A 19863-nucleotide genomic window follows, 5' to 3' on the forward strand; every position below is an offset into this window, starting at 1 on the left:
GTTTTGAGTTGTGCCTTTAGTTCTGTAGAGATGGGAACCTGCCCTTCTCCTTCCGAGAGCTGGGGTTGGGCTGGGGGGCGTCTCGGAAGACAGCCTTTGAAAAGTTCTGAAATTTTCTTCGTCTTCATAACAACCATGTGTGGTATATTATCCTCATTTAAGAGATCAGAAAACACAAGTTTGGGTAAATTATCTAGCCCTAGTTAACACAGTGAGTAAATAGCAGAGGCAGAGGTTAAAATTCAGACTTTCTGACTCCCATTCCGGGGCATTTTATATTGCACTACATTCACTCCTTGGATGAACGAGGCTTCAGCCCTCCCAAGGCTGTATAGACCTCACAGTTCTGCATGTCCACATGGTCGAATCTCATTGACTCATGGATTCATGCACTTATTTGTGCATTTAATCAATAAATAAATCAATAAATATTGAGAGCTTACTACGTGCCAGGTTTCATGCTGGGTCTGGAGGACACAGTGGTTCGCAACAAAAGCAGAACATGGTTCTCTCCCTTATGGAACCTGCAGTCTAGTGGAAGAACAGATGTTAAACAAACACCACAAAACACTTGTTTATAAACGATCGGTATTATGAAGCGAAAGCATAGGGTGCCATGAGAAGAAACAACAGGTGAGTTAATTTAGATTAGTGATCAGAGAAGACCTCGTTAAGGAAGTGACTTTGATCTGAGGTTTTGAGCATCAGTTAGCTGGGAGAAAACTCATTTGCCCTTGAAGTAGTTACAAATTGCCATCCTACAAAACCCATCACTACAATTCCCTCTATCTTCATTAGATTCCTTCTTTCTCCACGGCGAGATCAAATTCCTACCCTCAGCCATCACATTTATTCTTTTCTATTATATCTATCCATCCATTGGTTCATTTACCTATCCATTCATCATCGAGCATCAGCTACGAGCCTGGCACTATTGTGTCCTGAATCCTTTTCTTTTTCATCTTCACTCCCTTGACTGCTTTAACCTTCTGATTCTTTTTTTAAAGCTTTATTTATTTATTTGAGTGGGGGAGGGGCAGAGAGAGAGGGAGACAGAATCTCAAGCAGACTCCCTGCTGAGTGCTAGCCCGACTAGGGACTTGATCTCATAACCCTGAGATCATGACCTGAGCCTAAATCAAGAGTCCGATGCTTAACTGACTGAACCACCCAGGTGCCCCTAACCTTCTGATTCTTGAATTTATTTTTGACTCACATATTCAGTCTTATGCCTTTCCGAGACCATGCCTTCCCTCTTATGCCTTCCCTCTCCTTGGGCTAAACTATCATTTCTCATCCTGTTTTCAACAAATGCATTCTTTCCTCACATTTTTCTGAAATGTTTATAATCAGGTGCAAGAAAATTAATGAAGTTTTGTTTGTTTGTTTTGTCAACTACTTGGTATTTCCATCCCTTAACACAGAAATACCACTAATATAAAAAACATTTTTGGAATCTCTTTCTTTCTCACTCTACCTACTTGTATCTATCACCTGTTTATATTTGGGATCATTTCTTTCTTTTAACTATAAACTCCTGGAGATGGACAGATCTATCTGTGTAAGTTAATATAGCATCTGGTGCTAATAGTAATCACTTCTTAAACTTTTCATATGCTTTTAAAAGAGGCAAGGCACATCCTTTATAGGCCTGCTAATATGTTTGATGTACCTCTGATATAAAAGCACAAATGAATTCAGAAATGCCCAGGAACAAGATTAGCCTGCTTTCACTTTCTCCTATAAAGTCATTTCTGTCCTTTCTGTCATAACCTGGACATAAAAAAACCCAAGTCAGCAATAATATAGTGTATCATCAACTATTTGGGCAAACATACACTTACTTACTTCTCTATCTCCACACAAGTCAGTCAAATCCAACAAACGTCCTCTGGAAAGTCTGAAGACTCAGAGTGCACTATCTAGAAAGTTCCACCTATCAAAAAGTAAGTCGAGGGGATTTCTCTTTGTAGGCATGATGGAGTAACAAGGACCAGACTTAAATGCCCACCATAAATAATTAAAAAGCCGGATAAAATATGAAACGATGGCTTTCAGACATTGGACAATAGTCTGCATAGGATTATGATTACTGAAAGAAGAGAAACAAACAAGTGAACTCAGTAACTCCGTGGCTTTCTGCCTGGAAGCAATTTCTAGACTGTTGACTCGGGAACGGGGACCCAAACAGATTCTGGTAGCTTTGCTGAGTTGATAAGATGGAGGCCAGAGTTTGAGGAGGCTGAGATGGCTAGAGGTAGTGGGGCAGAGTTCTGGGAAGGAGGGGGCTATGCAGAAAAATTGCTCCAGAAATATGTATAGGAATCTTTTGAGTCTTTGCTGAGTACCAGGACACAAGTGTATAGAATGACACTCCACAAGATTGGACAGAAAAGACTGGTGAGTTGTAAGCTGAATAAATCTCAGGGCACACATCAACTGGGAGAAAGTTTGGTTAGCCAAAGTGGAGAGTCCTTGTTCATCCTTGGAACATTCAGCGGATACCCTCAAGTAATCATATGTTAGTAATAGGTCTGAACTATCCTTCGAATGAAATATTCTAGACCAGGGGTTGGAAACTTTTCTTAAATTTACAGATCACAATCATTTTTGGGTTGTGGGTCATATGGTCTTCATCACAACTACTCAGATCTGCCATTGTAGTGTGAAAGCAGCCATAGAAAATACATAAGTGAATGGGTGTGGCTGTGTTAACAAACTTCATTAACGTTATTAACAAAAAACAAGTGGCCAACCTGTGAGCTGTAGTTTGCTGACCTCTGCTCTAGAACAGCACTGTCCAACAGAAATATAATGCAAGCCACATATGTAATTTTAAATGTCTGGTAACCACTGTACAAAGGAAAAAAAAGTAGATAAAATTAATAATATATTTTACTTAACCCTATACATCCAAACTATTATCAATTTGACATGTAATCAATATAAAAATTATTAATGAGGAAGTTTGTGTTCTTTTTCTCATACTAAGTCTTCAAAATCTGCAGTCTAGTTTATACCTATAGCACATCTTAATTCAGATTAGTCACATTTTAATAGCCACATACAGCTAGTGACTACCATAATGGAGAGCACAGCTCTCATCTCTCTCCAGTAAAGCTTAAAGACAGGTGTCAAAGGAATCAAAGTGATGGAACAATTAACGTCACTGCCTGCCAAAACAAAGCCCAATGCTCTTTAAAGGAAGACAACACAATACAGACACTTAATAATGTAACAATAACAATGTCAGCATCAAATAAAAAATCACTGGACATGCTTAAAAGCAAGAAAAAAATACAAGAAGAAGAAGAATCAGTTAAGAGAAACAGACCTAGAGGCCATTTTGACTTCCCGACCTTGGGCAGTAGCTGGCAACTGTCGTCATTCCGTGCGGTCATGTCTTTGTCGACGGCGCAGCTGCTGAGGGGCCTGACAGGTCTCACCCGGAGGCTCCCAGTGCAGTGTGCCCGGATCCATTCCAAGCCTCCGTGGGAGGAGCTTGGGACCATGGATGTTGCCATTGGGCTCACCTCCTGCTTCCTGTGTTTCCTCCTGCCATCGGGCTGGGTCCTGTCGCATCTGGAGAGCTGCAAGAAGCGGGAGTGAAGGGGGCTGTCCTGTCCCTCACCCTGTGACCTGACCACCCCTGGCCTCTCCTGATCATGTCTGCTGCATCCCTGGCCGGTCTTCCCGGGATCATGTCCTTCAATTACAATGACCTCTTCTGCAGTCATGACCTCTCCATTTCTCCATGGTGACATCCTGGGACCACATATATTGGTTTATAAGGCCCTACTCGGTAAGGCCCTCCTTGTAACAATAAAGTCTATTTAAACCTTGAAAAAAAAAAGAGAAACAGACCTAGAAATGATAAAATAATGGAATTAGCACACATGATGTTAAGACAGATTTTATTATTATGTATAAGTATTTAAAGGAAAACAAAAAAAAAAATCAGAGGAAAAATGAAGAATATAAAAAACCAACTGTGACTTCTAGAGATTAAAAAAAAATGCAATTATCTGGACTGAAGATTTTAGTGGATAAGATTAACATCAGATTAGGCACTGCAGAAGAAAAGATTAGTCAATGTATAAACATAGCAATTAAATTGATCCAAGATGAACCACAGAGAGAAAAAAGACTGAAAAAAAAATAGATGAGGGCACCTGGGTGGCTCAGTTGGTTAAGTCACTGCCTTCGGCTCAGGTCATGATCTTGGAGTCCCAGGATCGAGTCCTGCATCGGGCTCCCTGCTCAGCAGGGAGTCTGCTTCTCCCTCTGACCCTCCCCCTTCTCATGCTCTCTCTCTCTATCTCATTCTCTCTCTCAAATAAATAAATAAAATCTTTAAAAAAAATAGATGAAAGGAGGCTTAGTGATTGGTGAGATAATATCAAATGATCTACCATAATTGGGAAAGGAAGAAAGAGAGGACAGAAAAATATTTGAAGAAATAATGGCCAAAACACTTCAAAATTCACTGAAAACTATACTTCATAAATCTGAGAAACTTAAAAACTCATGAAAAAACCCAAGCTACATAATAATCAAATATCTGAAAACGAATGTTGAAGAGAAAAATCTTAAAGGCAGTCAGAGAAAAACACATATTAAGTACAGAGAAATAGACATAAAAATGATTACAAACTTCACCTCAGAAATTTAGCAAGCCAGAAGACAATTAAATAACACCTTTAGAGTGCTGAAAGAGAAAAGTCAACTTGGAATCCAATATCTGATGGAAATAGCCTTCAAAAACAAAAGTGAAATAAGGGTGCCTGTGTGGCTCATTGGTTGAGTGTCTGAAGCTTGGTTTCAGCTCAGGTCATGACCTCAGGGTCATGAGATCAAGCCTCACGTCCAGCTCTGCACTCAGCAGGGAGTCTGCTTGAGATTCTCTCTCTCTTCCTCGGCCCTTCCCCCTGTTCATACACACACATACATGCTCTCTCTCAAATAAATAAATAAATCTTAAAAACAAAAAAGCAAAAAAACAAAAACCAAAGGTGAAATAAAAACATTATCAGACAAACAAAACTTGAGGAACTTTGTTGCCAGCATATATATACTAAAAGACATGTTAAACAAAATTATTCAGGCAAAAGCAAAATGTCCACAGATGGAAACTTGGAATACCAGAAATGGTAAATATGTGGACAAATAGAAAAGATTTGTTTCCTCATTTTTAAATTTCTTTAAAAGTTAATCAACTATATAAAGCAAAAATAATAACAATGTATTTTTGAGATTTATCAAATGCGTAAAAGCAATGTGTATGACAATAGCTTGAAGGACAGAACGAGAGCAGAGGAAGTCTAGAGTGCTAAAGATTTTATGTTATACATGAAGTGGCATAATACTATTTGAAAGTAAATTATGAGTTAAGATGCATATTGTAAAGTGTAGAGCAATCACTAAAATAAAATAATAAAATATATCTCACAAACAGTGGAGATAAAATGGAATATTAAGCAGTACCAATTAACTTAAAAGAAGCAGGAAAAGAAGATAAAAGTAACAAGAAAAGATGAGACAAAATGAAAACTAATAGTAAATGGTAGACTCAACCATATTGATAATTATATTACATGTAAATGGTCTAAAGACTCCAATTAAAAGTCAGAGATTGCCAGACTAGATAAAAAATTAAGATTCTATTATATGCTGTGTAGGAACAAACCACTTCAAATATATAGACAGGATAGGTTAAAACTAAAAGGAGGGAAAAAGATATACTATGCAAACATAAATTATAAGAAAGCTGGAGTGGCTATATTAGTATCAGATAAAGCATGCAATATAAAAAGGAATATACTAGGAATAATGATAAAATATTCAATTTATTGGGGAGATATGACAATCCTAAATGTAATAGAGCTTCAAAATACATGAAGCAAAACCTGACGAAATGAGTCAGGGTTCTGGGAATCACTTAAATTCTCTGAAGTGAATCAGTTGTGTGGCATTGGGAAAATCATTTAATCTGTGAGTGAAAGTTTACTCCCTTGTACAATAAAAATAATCACACATATTTCATGGGTACTTTGTGAGGATTAGATAAAAGTATATGTGAAATTAAAAAAAACCCCAAACAACAAAAACCCAACCTGAATTGAAAGGAAATTTAAAAATCCACAGTGACAGTTGGAGTATTCAACACTTTTCACTTATAATCAATAAAGAAAGAAGGCAAAACCAGCAAGAATATTGAAGACTTGAATGATACCATGAATCAACTGTACCTAATTGGTATTCATAGAATACTCTGCCCAACAACAGCAAAATTACACATTTTTTAAAAGTTCACCTGGAACATTAATCAAGAGAGACCATATGTTAGTCATAAAACAAGTTCTAACAAATTTAAAAGTATTGAAATCATAGGGTTTGTCCTCTGACCATAGTGAAATTAAATTAGAAATCAGTAACAGCTATTTGGGAAAACTCCAAGTATTTAGGAATCAATAGCACACTTCTAAACAACACATGGGCCAGAGAAGAAATCATAAGGGAACTTAAAAAATATTTTGAACTGAATGAAAATGAAAACATATCCAAATTTATGAGGTGCAGTTAAAACAGTGTCTCAAAGGAAATGTATAGCATTAAATGTTAATATTAGAAAATAAGAAAGGTCTAAAATCAGTAATTTAAGATTCTATCCTAAAAAGCAAGAAAAGAATATATGTTGGCTAATTGAATTTAAATTAAAAAAAAATTTTTTTAAAAAGGCAAGAAAAGAAGAACAAATTAAACCTAAAAAAATAGAAGGGAGAAAATAACAAAGATAAAAGCAGAAATCAATGACATATAAAACAAAAATAATGGAGAAAATCATTGAAACCAAAAGCTAGTTGGAGAATTTCAACAAAATGTATAAACCCCTAGCTAGATGCATTAAGGAAAAAAGGGAGAAGACAAAAATGATCAATATCAGTTACACACCACTGATGCTACCAACATTACAAGGCTAATAAATGAATATTATGAGTATTTTGTTGTCAATAAATGCAACAACTTAGATGAATGGGCAAATTCCTTAGAAGATACAATTTGCCAAGTATGACTGAAGAAGTAGAAAATCTCAATAAGCCCTGTATCCTGTAAAGAAATTAAATATGTAAATTTAAAAATTTCCCACAAAGAAAACTTTAGGCCCAGAAGGTTTCACTTTGAATTCTATCAAATGTTTAAGAAACATACCAACATTTCACAAACTCTTTCAGAAAATGGGAGGATGGAATACTTTCCAACTCATTTCATGAGGCCAGCATCACCTTAATATGAAAATCTGAGAGTGAGCTACAAGAGAGAAAAAAAGAAACATGAGACCAATATGACCCATGAACATAGACATAGAAATCCTTAGCAAAATACTAGCAAATCGAGTCCAGCAATCTCTAAAAGAAACAATACATCATGGTGGGAGATTATTTCAGAAATGTCAGAAAATCTAGAGGAAGACCTTTGAAGGTGGGGGTGTATGCCAATGGAAAGTAAAAAGTAAAAAGCTAGTATCATTAGCTTCAATAGTCTTGATTTTCATCCTTTTAACAGCTGACATTTCTGAACATTTACCACAACCCAGGAAGCAAGTTCAGAGCTATATGTGATTTCTCTTGTTTAATCTTTACAAGAACCCTATGAGGTAGGTACTATTATTGTAGGCATTTTATAAATAAGTAAACTAAAGCAGAGAGAAACTTAAAAACCTGTCCACAGTCCCATAGCTATTAGGATTTGGACCTATATTGTCTGTCTCTAGATCCTGCACTCTTGCTAATAATGCACCACTCTACAAAGAACTGCTCATTTTCTGTGCTTTTGCCTATTAAGGCTTATTTCGTTATTCCTGAACATTTATCCACTTTTTCAGTCCATAATTAAGAACTTCCATCTGAGTAAAAATATTAAGTAGTTCCAAATGCAAAATACTTCTAAAATAAAAGTATGTGTATTAAATTATAAAACTTATAATACTAGCATGGAAGATGTACTCCATTATCACCTCCTAAATTTTTATGTGGCTACAACTTTCAAAATTTTAAATGCCTAGATCCTTCAACCTAGTAATTCCATCCTAAGAAATTATCCTTTAGGAAAACACACATACATATGCACATAGTCAAGGATGTTCACTGCAGCAATGACTAGAAAATTGGGAACTACCTAAAAGATCACCAGCAGGGAAATGGTTAAATACCTTTGGGACATAACCAGGCCATACAGTGGGATACTATACAGTCCAAAAGAATGCGCTTGATCTGTACTGACAATATATTAAGCGAGAAAGGCATATCGCAGACCAATATATGTAGCCCGATGCATTCTCTATTAGAGAGCTCACAAAAATATCTGTTACATATAAATGCTTTTGTATATATTTAGAAAATAAATACATGGATGCACATGAAACTCAAAATAGTGATTAACCCTAGGGAGTAGGATTTGGTTGAAAGGATGAGGGAGGGAAGTCTTGAAATTTTCCTCTTTTGTTTTGTGCACTTCTATACTGTTTGAATTTGTTTTAACAAGCCTATAGTACCTGATCTTCATTCTTAAAAAAAATAAAGGTAGCATGAGAATTCTTCCCCTTGAGGTTCTTTTCAACTGTACAGCTCTAACTTCAAAATTTGAGATGGGAGAAGAAGCAGTTAAGACGTTCCCTAGTGTCCTCCTTCGATTAAAATATTTTAGTGATGTCCCATGTGTTGGGGATCAAGTCTAAACTCCTTAAGGTGCCTGGGTGGCTCAGTCAGTTAAGCGTCTGACTTTAGCTCAGGTCTTGATCTCAGGGTCCTGGGATGGAGTCCCATGTTGGGCTCTGTGCTCAGGGGGGAGTCAGCTTGTTCCTCTCCCTCTGCCCCTTTCCTGCTCATGCTTGCATTCTCTCTCTCAAATAAGTGAATAAAAAATCTTAAAAAAAAAACTCAACTCCTGAGTGTAGCACTGCAGGTTCTCCTAAATTTGGCCATCTGCCTCCCCGTCCCGTGTCTTCAGCAATCCTCCAACTCACAGACTCTGCCCTCATCGGAACGTGCTAGGACGTGGATTCCGAGGATTCTCCGTGATTATTGCTACATGTTAGCTGCACCCAGGCTGCTCACTTGCCTCTAAGACATCCTCAGCTACCTAACATTTGTTCTGTTCTTTGAGACTCAGTTTAAATGTCACCTCCTCCAGAAGATCCAGCCCACTAGCCAGCTGCACTCAGGTCTGGGCAGGGCGTTGCTCCTAAATGCTCCATGTCCCCAGGCGTACCCTCTGTATTATATTACTACCCTACTGCTCCTTGTTTTCGTATCTCGTTTCCCTCTAGGTGAGAACCTACTGAAGGCAGAAGCTGTGTTTTGTGTCTCTATATGAGCCTTGCCCATCCCAATGCCTGGCTATTGGGGGCCCTTAGCAAGTGGCTGTTGGATCGTACAATGCTCACATCCCCTTTCTGGAATCCACTCATTGGCAGCCTTAAAGAAATATGGGAGACCAGATTTTAAAATTCCTCACTATTACTTCTTTCCATAGAGCTTAACTTAAAATTTAGATCCACAAAACCACAGCACTTTAGAACTGGAAAGGACTTAAGAGTTATCTAGAGGAGTTGTTTTCAGTCAAGAGTCTGTGAACTACGGGCACCTGGGTGGCACAGTTGGTTAAGCCTCTGACTTTTGGTTTTGGCTCAGGTCCTGACCCCAGAGTCCTGAGATCCAGCCCCGCGAGGTGCCCTGCGCTTAGCGCAGAGTCTGGTTGAGATTCTCTCCCCCTTTCCCTGCCCCTCCCATTTGTGCTCTCTCTGTCTCTCTAAAAAAAAAAAAAAGTCTGTGAACTAGTGCAAGTCTTCATACTCCAAGGCAAAATGAGAAAAATATGAGCAATAGAGCAGATTAAAAAAAAAAAAAAAGTTTAGATGCATTTGGTTTAAATGATGTTTTCTTATTCAGAGATTATGTCTCCCTCTTGTTTTAAGGTTATTTATGAATTATGTGCTTGTAGGGTTTTTTTTTTTAGTTTAATTGGTCTATTAAATAAAAAAATCTGGAAACCCTGGCTCTTGTGTCTTTCACCTCAGAACTAAGACCCAGAGAGTTTATCACTTTGCCCATAGTCAACAAAGAAAAAACTGTTTCAGTCCAGGATCCTTCTGCTGTGATGTGTAATGCAATTGCATATGTATACAAATATTATATATGTTTGGTGTGATTGGTTTTCTGTGCAGTATTTTAAATACAGAAATGCAACAGTCAGTTAACATATTTGTTGTATTACAATGGAAAACAGGCTGGCTGTTTGACAAGTGTCTATAAACATATGGTACTGCTGTCTGTTAGTATTTGGTGAGGTTTTAAGAAATGTCAGAGTCTTGAAATTGTATATATGCAATATTATTATTGACTTTGATATGGAAATAAAGACTGTTTACTATCAAATTTTGGATGGTTTCTAAGTTTGAAAGTGCTGTAAACATCTTAAAAAAAGAATTTAAAGTGACTTTGAGTTTGGCTATTGCTTCAATTCTGATCTTAAACATCTGAATGCTGTCCAACTAAGAAATTCCACTTCTGAGAGTTTATCATGAGAAAAGAATGAGAGATGTGTGCACAGATATTCAGATAATGGTGTTCATTAAAGCATTTGTGTTAAAGATTAGGGAAAAAGCACAAATGCCCAGTAATAGGGAATTGGTTAAATACATTTTAATGTAGTCCTATATGGCTGTATTTTTACCTTCTTTTGTATACTTGTTTGTGTTTTCTAATTTTTATCTACTGCACATTATACTTATGTAAGTAAAAAGTTTAAAAATCTGCCTTAACATTTTGCCCAAAATAATGTTTCTTACCTGTTTTTCTTATGCTTTTTTTCCCAATCTGACATTATTGATTAATATAATTTGATAGCCCATCAAAGTTCAGTATATATTGACTCTAAATTTTATTTTTTCAAATTTAGCTTTTACATCTTCTGTTTCTATGCAGTTTAGCTTGGCTTCGTATCTGACACTGAGCTGCTATGGGTCAGCCCACAATCCAATGGAAAGTTGTCGTTCTCATTTTGAACACGATACTCTCTGGCAAGTTCGTGTTCTAGGCTTGTACATTCTAATTAGCTATCAGTGAGGGCAAGCACAACCATAAAGTCAAAGATCTAGGGACGTTTGAAGGTGTAATTGGTTTAAGTATTTATTTTTCCTCTAGATCTGGCTGCATCTTAGCTCAGAGTAGGAAGGTTGGCCGTGGGATTTACTAGGGTTGCAGCCTGTTGGCCTAAAAACCAGAAGGAATAGCATCTCAGCATTTCCAGCCCCCAAGAAAGCCTCTTTGAGAGAGGAAGACAAGAGATGCTTTATCACATCCTAGCTATGTATGCCTGTGTGTGCGTACCTGTGTGTGTGTGTGTGTGTGTGGGTGGGTGGGTGGGTGGGTGGCTGAGAGATGAGGGGGAGGGGATGGGAGGGAGAGGGGAGAGGGAGGGAGGCAGAGAGAGAAAGGTGAGCGGGATTGTGTAAAAGTGTTTCTGGACTAACGAGGTTAGTTCTTACTCGCTGTTAACAGCTTCCAATAGTTCTTCCTAGTAGTTTTTCTACTTTTAATTAATTAATTAGCTGTTCAATGTCAGACTCTTTCTAGAATGTAAGACACCTGAAGACTAGAACCATGTCCCCGCCCCCCCAAATCCCAGTACCTAGCACAGTGCTTTTTATATATGCAGTGAGAATTTAATAAATATTGGTTAAATAAATGCCTGTATGGGTTTCAAAAACCCTCATTTACTTCTGTTGGTACCTAGTCTAACAATTTCTACGGCTGCTGTAACTTTTCTTCTTCTTTCTAGAAGAGGACCATTTCATCAAACTGAAGGAGGGGCTTGTTGACTATTTCTGCAGCAGGAAGGGAGGCCCACCCCTCATCCATTGTAAACTTTAGAAAGTGGGACCCAGGCCTCAGCCCTGTTCTTGTCAGGCTCCTCCCTTTCCTAGCTGCTCCTATGCTCCAGATAGTTTTGTTTCAAGGTTCTCGATAACACAGGGCAGCAGCCTTTTGAGGACAACTGATGTGGATTACCGTGTGGCTGTGGGAACTCCAGCCACCTCCTGAACAATGTGGGCCTCCATCTTTAATTTGCACAACATACTGCTTGCCTCCAGAGAGCAGGGTGAAGGCACTGATTTTTGCCCGATTTGTTCGGTGCTCTGTCTCCAACTCTAAGGATGTGCATAAATGCCTGCTCCGTGGGCACTCAGTAACTATTTGCCAAATGAGTGAACAAGTGATGGAATGTCCTCGTGGCCTTTGAATAGCATCTGGTGTTTGATGCATTCTCTTGGCTATAGTTCGCCCAGTTAAAAACTTGAAATGTGTGCTGTTGATGAAGAGGGCCACCCTTTACGGACGCTCTTCCCCAAATTACAGTTCCAGTCCTCTGCTACATAATCCTTCTAAACTGGATTCCACTTCTTTCATTTCCCCTTACAGAACATGCCAGACTATTAATATTGTCAATCACATGCTAGTCTGTAGGTTATAAATTTCCAAACTTTCTGATCAACCACAGATTTTATAAATATAACACATCCGCCTTTTTTTTGGTAAAATGCTGTACTTTCAAATCAGTTTTTCCATAAGAATACCAATTTTTGCTATGTGATTCGGAAATTAGACAAGTGGGTATAATATACACTAAACTTAAAATTAGTCTGCCTTCTTTTATAAACAACAAAAACCTTGTCACTCCCAATTTGTCTTGTCTTACAGGAAGCTCAGAGCGAAGATTTGTGCCCCCTTGTGCTATCTATTTTTACCCTCAACTTCCTTAAAACAGTGATTTCACCTATTTCCCTTCATTACCTTGTTCTTTTAATCTTTTTAAAAAATATATGGCATCGTGCTTTGTTGAAAACGGCCTCAAATTCTTTTTCAGTAGATGGGAAATTATAATTAATGAGAAGAAAAATATTTCCCTAACCAACCATTGACAGGTGCTTTTCAAAGCCCACATTCCAAGATGCTATCAATGCCTCCTTCTAACTCACTGGCTATCAGCCTTCTTACTGAGCCTGATTTCTCCAGCATTACAAGTGTGGGAAAACATGGGTGTTATGCTAGAACATCAGAGTGCGGCAGAAAGAGCCCCAGGTTTGTAGACAGCAGAACTGGGCTCTTGTTACAATTCCACTTATTAGTGGAGTAATCTTAGATAAGTCATTTAGCCTCTCCGTGCCTCAATTTCTCTTCTATACATTAGAATCACGTGCTGTACCTACTGCATTGGGTTTTTGTGATGTAAATGATATAACACATGTCTAGATGTTTTGTAAACATTACGGTTGTCTGCATTTCTGTGTCCCCCACAAATCTGTATGTTCTTCAAGATCAGGGACTACACCTGGTTCATATTTGTATTTCCAGGGCCTGGTTTGTGACCCAAAGATGCACTTTAAGAGAGGGCACTAGATGTGGGTGACATGAAATACTTTTATTTCAGGAATACTCTGCTGGTGTCTTGTTATTAACAAACCTTCATTGATCAGCTGGACTTAACTGAATACCTTCTGCATGCTTTCTATTGCCTCTAGGATACTGAATTGAGGAAGACGTATAGAAAATAAACAGAAAAATGGAAGGGCATGAACACACATACACTCACACACCATTATAGATTCATAAATGTCAGGGGTCACAAAATGGTGACTTGAGGGCTAAATCTGCCTCCAGACAGGCTTTCTTTTTCTTTTTTTTTACATTTATTTTATTTTATTTTATTATGTTATATTAGTCACCATACAATACATCATTGGTTTTTGATGCGGTGATCCACGATTCATTGTTTGTGCTTAACACCCAGTGCTCCATGCAGTACGTGCCCTCCTTAATACCCATCACCGGGCTAACCCATCCCCCCTCCCCCCTCCCCTCTAAAACCCTGTTTGTTTCTCAGAGTCCATAGTCTCTCATGGTTCATCTCTCCCTCCAATTCAGACAGGCTTTCTTTGGCTCAAACATTAAGTTTTAAAGTGTACCCCGATAAGGGGCACCTGGCTGGCTCAGTCAGTGGAGGACGCGACTCTCGATCTCGGTCAGAGTTGTGAATTTGAGCCCCACGTTGCGTTAGAGAGTACTTAAAAATAAAAATCTTAAAAAAAAAAATGTCCCCCAATAATTTGAAATCCAAAAATGTGGATTTTCCCTTCCCCTGAAATTGTGAACAGCTGGTCACACGAGGCCAGATCCCTCCAAGGGGGACCGAGGCAGCTGTGACCATTTCAGGCACGTCCTTGACAGTTCACGGAGGCAGCCCCGTCACTTCCTGTTGTGTCGTGAACACCGAGGCAGAAAGGAGCTGTGGCCCGTTATCACGTTTATTGTGCTTAAAGAGCATTTACTGCACACCGGGCACTATTGTAAGCTCTTTGGTTCCCCATCTACCTACCTGTCACAGGTTAAGAAACTGAGGCATAGTCAGTGCGCGACGGAGTCAGAATTCCAACCCTGGTCATCTGACTTCCAAGTTCTCACTATTAATCACTCAGCTGTGTCACACCTCGGCAGGGAGAGGAGGATATCAAAAATCATACCTAACTACAGCGCAAAGTTGTGCCAGAGCCTCTGGTCCGGAGCACTGCATTCTGTCTAATTAGAGAAGGATTCACAAAGGCAGTGTGCAGAGTTGTAAAGTTTTAACGATAAAAAGAATCATTAGTCCAGGCATGTTAAATGTACTGTGCATAGGCTTGTTCCAGACCTGAGAGCCGGGCATACAGAGGGCAAGCCGGGCTAATGCAGCTGAGTGAGGTGGGGACAGAAGACAGACCAGGGGGTGAGGTGTGGCAGCCGAGCCCCACAACCTGGAGCTGAGATCTGATACCAGAGGAGAGTAGTCTGACCTGGGCGGGTGAGGGAGGGAGGCGATAAGGCCGAAGTCCTGTTTGACCAACGTGATGTGGGATGAATCGGCATTCTTAAGGAGTCCTGCTGAACTTCATTCATTGCTTTCACAATATCAGAAAGTCGGTTTTGTAACGCAGGTGTCCCTATAATACTGGCCTGACTGTTTACTTCTGCTTCAGTCCCTGAGCTTATGAGCAAATACTTTAGGCACTATAACGAGCAGAAACTTGAGACAGAGCTTATCTTGTAATGCTGGGTTTTGCATCATATCCAGGGTGTGGTGTTACTTTAGAAGGCAAGTTCAATAATTACGTGTTTACAGATTGAGCAAACAGTGCATGTGCCCTGAGATGGCTCAGAATTTATACTTTGAGAGCCCAGGGAACTGACTGACTTAGCTGGACAGCAGGCTCAGTACCCAGATGTGTCAAGTGGTCACAGTATATTCAATATATATATATGTATGTACATATACATGTATGTAATATATATATATGCATGCACATATTCAATATATGTGTGTGTATATACATATAGATTTATACACATACGTACTTTCATTTTTGAACATTTATGTAGCACCTTGTCTTTAATCATACTTATTTACAAAACAGCCCAGAAAGCTTGAAGATGTTAAGTGAATCAATTAAAGCTAATTCAGGCAAGCCCAAGTCATTGACCTACCCAGTGTCCCTCTCTTTTTTATGTATGATCTATTAACTGTAGTACTCTGTGTTTTGGTGTTCCCTAATAACATAATGAAGTGACCAAAATTAAGGTTAAAAGCATTAGGGTCATTTAAACTGCTTCTTTTAGGAAATAAAAATGCTGATTAACCAGTTATATTCCTTTTCTCTTGCTCTATTATTATTTCTCTCTTCCGGAGAGAGATTGGAACCATGTTGACTTCGCTGCTCTTAATAGTGCTTGTCAAGTACTGACATACAGTAAGTGTTTATACGCATCTGTACTGATGATTTGTGGCTCACACCTCCACCTAGTCTCAGTTTCCCTGGCTTATTTCCTTGAGATAATTTCTTCCTTTTCTATTTTTGCATTTTCAAGGACAAGGCAAGGCATAATAGTTATCCGATCCAGGGCTTTCTGAACACATTTGAAAAATGGCAATCCCTTCCTATTCTAGCTTGATAACAAACCTAAAGGCAAGCTTTCAAGCACTGACTTGTCCTTTCCCTCCTCATTCCAGCTACTACTCACTTAAAGTGCAGGGCTTTGAAATTCTCTGCTTAATTGGGCTACATGTCACTGCTGTCTGTGGAAGTGGCTTTAAGAGGCAGGTGTTGGCTTTTTGGGCCTCCTTTGCTGTGATTTTACATGTTGTGTTTGCATTGCTACACTAGCTCCCAGGACCAGGCAACATCCTTAGCTTCCCCTGGGGCGGGTAGGAAGGGGCACACCCTAGATTGTTCTACTCCCTTTGAAGTAGATGACATCGGAGTTTGGCCCTTCCTTGCTCTGGTTATTCAGATGTTCTGGACTTAAGTTTCTGTTCCTTTTGGAATGGTCATCAGATGTCCACATGGAGACTCTTGGTCTACTTAGAGCTATGCTAGGAGAAGCATGAAATTAGTTCCCGGAGGGTGTGGTCCTACCCCCTCAGAACCGGAAAAGGGGCGGCCATGTTTGGAACAGGAACCCATCCTGTGGAGTGTCAGTTTCCTTATCTGTAAAGTGTAAACATCAGACAAGATTGCCTCTAACATCTTTTTCTTCTTCTTTTTTTTTAAGTTTTATTTGTTTAAGTCATCTCTATACCCAATGTGGGGCTCAAGCTCATGACCCTGAGATCAAGCGTCGCATGCTCTTCTGACTGAGCCAGCCGGGGGGCCCCAAGATTGCCTTTTCTAATCAAATATTCTATGAGCCACAGAAGGCTAAGAATACATATAAACTGAGAATTCTGAAATTTTAAGAATCATTTGAAAAAAATGAGACTCTGGCACCAACCAACAGGACTAAGAGCTTGCAGACAAAGAGAATTAAGGTTGAACCCAGTCTGCCCATTCCTTGCTCTGTGACCCTTAGCATATTTCTTCTCTCTAGGCCTTAGGTGTCTCCCCCTTAAAATGGAAATGCTGGGGTGCCTGGGTGGCTCAGTTGGTTAAGCGACTGCCTTCGGCTCAGGTCATGATCCTGGAGTCCTTGGATTGAGTCCCGCATCGGGCTCCTTGCTCGGCAGGGAGCCTGCTTCTCCCTCTGACCCTCCCCCCTCTCATGTGCTCTCTGTCTCTCTCATTTTCTCTGTCTCAAATAAATAAATAAAATCTTTAAAAAAAAAAATGGAATGCTGGTGTCTACATAGTGGAGTTGTTTTAAGGATTTAATAAATGTACATAGTATATTTTAAGTACTACATGCTTGGCTGGCCCATTGCAGCCACTCTGTAAATGGTGACAGTCATCTTCTGAGTGTATGGTTTTGGGAACAGCGGAGGGTTTGGAATAGATTCGATCTAAGAAAGACGGCTTATGAAGTCTTTGAAGTTGAGGAAGGACTAAGATTGATGTTGAGGATAGAGTAGCTACTGAAGGAAATGATACAAAGGATGTGATAAGAAACTGAGGGGAAGGGTACTGATGGACGAGGCCTTCTATTCACTTACTTCTAGCCCTTGTTACAGGTGTAGATATTTCTGATGAGAAAATCTCCTTGTTATCAGTATAGTCTTGTGTCTTGTCCAGCATTTTCCAGACAGAGTCAATCTTTGTATTCAAAGACTATGGTATACTGATGACACATTGTTCCTCTTGTTATCCATTATAGATAAGGCGGTGTCTGAAAAAGACCCATTCCGGATCAGCATTTCTTTCTCCAATATCCCGCTATGGAGATTGGCTAAATTTTGCTACTATCAATACTTAGTGTGCCCATCACCTCCAGTGTTTCCACATACAGTTGGATCCTTCACAATCTTGCCTTGCAGATCTTAACCTGGGCTCCTGTAGGTCTCAGGGAATGTTTGAAGTCCTTGAAATTCTTTGCAGAATTGCATGTATATGAGCATATGTGCATTTGGGCGGGGGAAGGGGAGGGCACATGGGACCCTGGCAAGAGCTAAAGGTAAAGTGTAAAGTGTAAACATCAGACAAGATTGCCTCTAACATCTTCTTTTTTTTTTGTTTTAAGTTTTATTTGTTTAAGTCATCTTTATACCCAATGTGGGGCTCAAGCTCATGACCCTGAGATCAAGCGTCTCAGAATAAAGAAGCCAGACACTGTTGCTGAAGGTGTCTTATAATAGGAAAGAATGTGGAGAGCCTGGGTGGCTCAGTTGGTTAAGTGACCGACTCTGGGTTTTGGCTCAAGTCACGATCTCATGGGTTGTGGGATGGAGCCTGGTGTCAGGCTCCACACTCAGCGGGGAGTCTGCTTGAGATTCTCTCTCCCTCTCCCTCTGCCCCTCCCCCCTCTTGCACGTGTGTTCTCAATCTCTCTCAAATAAATAAATAGATCTTTAAAAAAATAGGAAAGACTGAAAGTGACTTCACGAGATGAAAAAATGGTAAAACACAGACAAGGAAAGGTCCCCCCATGCCTATTTGCTTTAATACCCCCACTCCTATTCCTTTCCTCTCACAAACAAAATAACGATGGCGTCTCTTTGGCAAGATGTGTCACGGTTTTAGGCCAGCTCTCCACGACATAATTCAGGGTCTCACTGAATAGTCTGGAAGATCTCTGGTGAGTGCATATGGAGACTTTGTACTTTCTTCATTATCCCGAGAAAGGGCTTAATTTTTTTTTTTTTTTAAGGGAAACTAAAGTGTCTGACAAAGTTCCCAGGGAAAGAAATGAAAACTGATTTTGACACCAGCAACCTAAAAGTGTAAAGTAAAAGGGACAGGATGAGATTTTTAAAAGAAAAGAAGGAAAAGTGCTTGTTTTCCAGATTTTATTGCAAAGACAATCAGTCCTTTGTGCTGGCTTTGCCTCCAGGCCAGCCACAGCCACAGGGCCACACCCCAAGGCAGCTTTGGCTCCTTTCCTTCTCTTCCTCTTCCTCCCCTTCCTCCTCCTCCCCTTCTTCCTCCTCCTCCCCTCCTACCTCCTCCTCTTCTTCCTCCCCTCCCCTCCTCCTTCTCCTTTTTCTTTCTCTGTCTCTGGGTCTCTCTATCTCTCTCTTTCTGTGTCTTTCAGTCCCTGTTTCCCTCTCTGTTCTCTCCCTTACACACACACACACACACACACACACTCATCTTTAAAAGGTACAGTCTTCATTATATCACCAGTGTCAGGATTTGGAACATTTTAAGGAGATGCTGACTACTATAAGCCTCGCTTGGGAAAGGAACTGAATTTTTGTTGAATCTGATTTGAAAATACAAAACTTCTCTTTTAGGAAAGGGGAGGAAATCAATTAATAGAATTTGTTGAGCCTTTGTGAGTCCAATGCTTCTGTTAAGCTTTCTGAGGAAGTCAAAAGCCCACAGCTCATCATTCACCAAATATGACAGAATGCATATTATACCTGGATGTAGAGCTTGCTCTCTAGAAGTTTATCTATAATGTGAGAGACAGGTCTCACGTCCTTGAGTCAACCAAGGAAAATAAAATATACTCAGACTTCCGAGAAGGGAAAGATTAGGTGGACTGAAAGAACACATCAGATCATCAAGAGACAAATACTGAATGACCTTCAGTAGGGGAATGGGGTTAAATAAAAGTGATGGTTCCAAATGATGGAGTACTATTCAGCAGCCAAAAGTATGGAAATAAATCTAAATGTAGCTGCATGGGTAAGCCTCAAAATAGTATCGAATGAATGAAGCAATTTTGGGGCTATGAATAGCATTATACCAAATATGCAACAAAAAAACCCCCACATAAAATAACATCATTTATTCTGTGTGTGTGTGTATCTTTTTAAACATCTGGAAGGAGACACATCAAACTCAGAATCACGGTTACTTTTTGAGGATGGCGCAATCAGGATAAGGGTACCAGTCATCTG

General features: G+C 39.5%; 1 protein-coding gene across 1 annotated transcript; it reads left to right on the forward strand.

The window, feature by feature from the left end:
• The first annotated feature begins 3347 nt into the window (after nucleotides 1-3347).
• LOC118010255 (cytochrome c oxidase subunit 8A, mitochondrial-like) lies at nucleotides 3348-3837 on the forward strand. The gene has a single exon (XM_035004423.1). The coding sequence runs from the start codon at nucleotides 3400-3402 to the stop codon at nucleotides 3607-3609; it is 210 nt and encodes a 69-aa protein (XP_034860314.1). The 5' UTR covers nucleotides 3348-3399; the 3' UTR covers nucleotides 3610-3837.
• The last annotated feature ends 16026 nt before the right edge of the window (nucleotides 3838-19863 follow it).

This window comes from Mirounga leonina, unplaced genomic scaffold (assembly GCF_011800145.1).
Source record: "Mirounga leonina isolate KUSES-001 unplaced genomic scaffold, KU_Mleo_1.0 Mir_129, whole genome shotgun sequence".
In the NCBI taxonomy this organism is placed as follows: domain Eukaryota; kingdom Metazoa; phylum Chordata; class Mammalia; order Carnivora; family Phocidae; genus Mirounga; species Mirounga leonina.